Consider the following 2,500-nt stretch of genomic DNA (forward strand, 5'->3'; position numbering starts at 1 on the left):
CCAAAGCGACTTACAAGTTCTGTACGACAAGTCATCAGGAAGGGCACAACTCTATTAGCTGAGTAACAATGTTCATCAAGTGTTGAGTGCTACAGTGTAGGTTAGTTTATTAGGACAAGTGCATGACAGTAAGGTTAGTTAGGGTTAGATATATATATATATTATTTTTTTTATTCAGATAATGGTTGAAGAAGTGCGTCTTTAGTCGACGGCGAAAGATTGGACGGGTTTTGGCTGTCCTAACTGGGGTGGGTAGTTCATTCCACCATTGTGGGGCAAGGACTGAGAATAGGCGCCTTCTCTTGATGACTCTCCCGGAGCTTGGATAGGAGTAGGTCTGAGGCGGCCAGAAGATGCAGAGCGTAGGGGTCTTGAGGGTGTGTAGTTAGAAACCATTGACCGGAGGTAGGCGGGAGCGGTTCCCTTTGCCGCACGGTATGCTAGGTCGAGGGCCTTGAAGCGGATTCGTGCAGCAATGGGGAGCCAGTGCAGGTCCCTAAGAAGTGGGGTGACATGGGCCGACTTCGGTAGGTTTGAGATCAGGCGGGCCGCTGCGTTCTGAATGAGTTGAAGAGGCTTGGTGGCAGTGGCCGGGAGGCCAGTGAGCAGTGCGTTGCAGTAGTCGAGGCGGGAGATGACTGTTGATTGGACGAGGAGTTGGGTGGCTTCTTTTGTCAGGAAGGGGCGGATCCTTCTGACGTTGCTCAGGAGGAATCTGCAGGTTCTGGTTGTCGCTGCGATGTGAGCAGAGAAGTTCAACTGGTCGTCGAGGACAACACCAAGGTTCTTGACGGTCGGGGACGCGGTCACAGCTGCATTCTCGACTGTGATAGAAAGGTCGGTCAGGGGGGAGGATTTGGCCGGCAGGTGGAGCAATTCTGTTTTGCTTAGGTTCAGTTTGAGGTGGTTGGTCGTCATCCAGGTGGAGATGTCGGACAGACAGGCCGAGATCCGCTCAGAGACATGGATATCTGAGGGAGGGAAGGAGAGGAAGAGTTGAGTATCGTCGGCATAACAATGATAGGAGAAGCCATGAGACGTGATAATGTTACCCAGTGATTTAGTGTAGAGGGAGAAGAGAAGGGGTCCTAGAACCGAGCCCTGGGGGACACCCGTCCGCAGGGGGCAGGTGGCCGACAGGGTCGCTCTCCATGACACTTGGTAGGAGCGGTCATTGAGGTATGATGTCAGCCATGTGAGCGCAAAGCCAGCCACTCCCATTCCTGCGAGGGCCGCGAGGAGGATCTGATGGTTGACTGTGTCGAAGGCTGCAGATAGATCTAGGAGAATCAGGACAGAGGAGAGGCCTTTCGCTTTTGCTAAGTGAAGTGCCTCTGTGACCGCAATGAGGGCCGTTTCTGTGGAGTGGCCAGTCCGGAAGCCAGACTGATTAGGGTCTAGGAGGTAATTCTGTAAGAGATAAGCAGTAAGTTGGTTGGATACAGCACGTTCAAGTGTTTTAGAAAGGAAGGAGAGAAGAGCGACAGGACGATAGTTGCATATGACGGTGGGGTTCAGGGTTGGTTTTTTTATGAGCGGCGTGACTCTGGCTTGTTTTAGGGAGGTGGGGACCACCCCCGAGTTGAGTGAGGAGTTGATGGTTGCAGTTAGGAATGGGAGGATGTCTGGTGCTATGGTCTGGAGGAGTGGGGAGGGTAGCTGGAGAGAGAAAGAGAGAGAGAGGCATAGGAGGGAGGGGGCAGGAGGGACATACACAGGGATCATCTTGAAGCAGAATAAGATGAACATGAAGAAAGATGGAGGGATACGGTTCCCAACATGACACACCATTGGCACAAAGTCACTTCCTCTTACCCTTTACAGGACTCACCGGTCGTCGTGGAAACAGTGGGCGGCAGACACCACCCATTGGTCGGAAACCAGAACCCCCCCACAGATGTGTTGACCGCTGACCTGCAGGCTGACCTGCCAAGGCCACTCCCCCTCCACTACATCGGCCCCACCCACAATACGACTGGAGAACTGCCTTAGGCCACAGTCTACACACACACACACACACACACACACACACACACACACACACACACACACACACACACACACACACACACATACACACACACACACACACTCACACACACACAAACATATATTATGCACACATGTACACGTAGATTGTGTGTGTGTGTGTGTGTGTGTGTGTGTGTGTGTGTGTGTGTGTGTGTGTGTGTGTGTGTGTGTGTGTGTGTGTGTGTGTGTGTGTGTGTGTGTGTGTGTGTGTGTGTGTGTGTGTGTGTCTCACCACAGTGTCTCTCGTCGGTGGCGTCAGGACAGTCAGTGATAAAGTCACACTCTGGGTTGGGCTTCTTCAGACAGGTGCTGTCCGCACACACATAGGTCATGTCTGTACACTGTACACCTGGTGGCACACACACACACACACACACACACACACACACACACACACACACACACACACACACACACACACACACACACACACACACACACACACACACACACACACACACACACACAC

General features: G+C 52.4%; 1 protein-coding gene across 1 annotated transcript in view; it reads right to left on the minus strand.

Moving 5' to 3' along the window:
- Positions 1–1,827: 1,827 nt before the first annotated feature.
- tmprss6 (transmembrane serine protease 6) overlaps positions 1,828–2,500 on the minus strand; it is a gene marked incomplete at both ends in the record, with an annotated part of 89,362 nt that continues 88,689 nt past the window's right edge. The window contains 2 exons of the mRNA XM_084318332.1: positions 1,828–2,000; positions 2,264–2,380. Of these exons, the coding sequence (XP_084174458.1) occupies positions 1,828–2,000; positions 2,264–2,380 (290 nt within the window). The remainder of the gene's footprint in view (positions 2,001–2,263; positions 2,381–2,500) is intronic.

The sequence above is a fragment of the Notolepis coatsorum genome, assembly GCF_963971535.1.
Source record: "Notolepis coatsorum genome assembly, chromosome: 7".
Classification (NCBI taxonomy): domain Eukaryota; kingdom Metazoa; phylum Chordata; class Actinopteri; order Aulopiformes; family Paralepididae; genus Notolepis; species Notolepis coatsorum.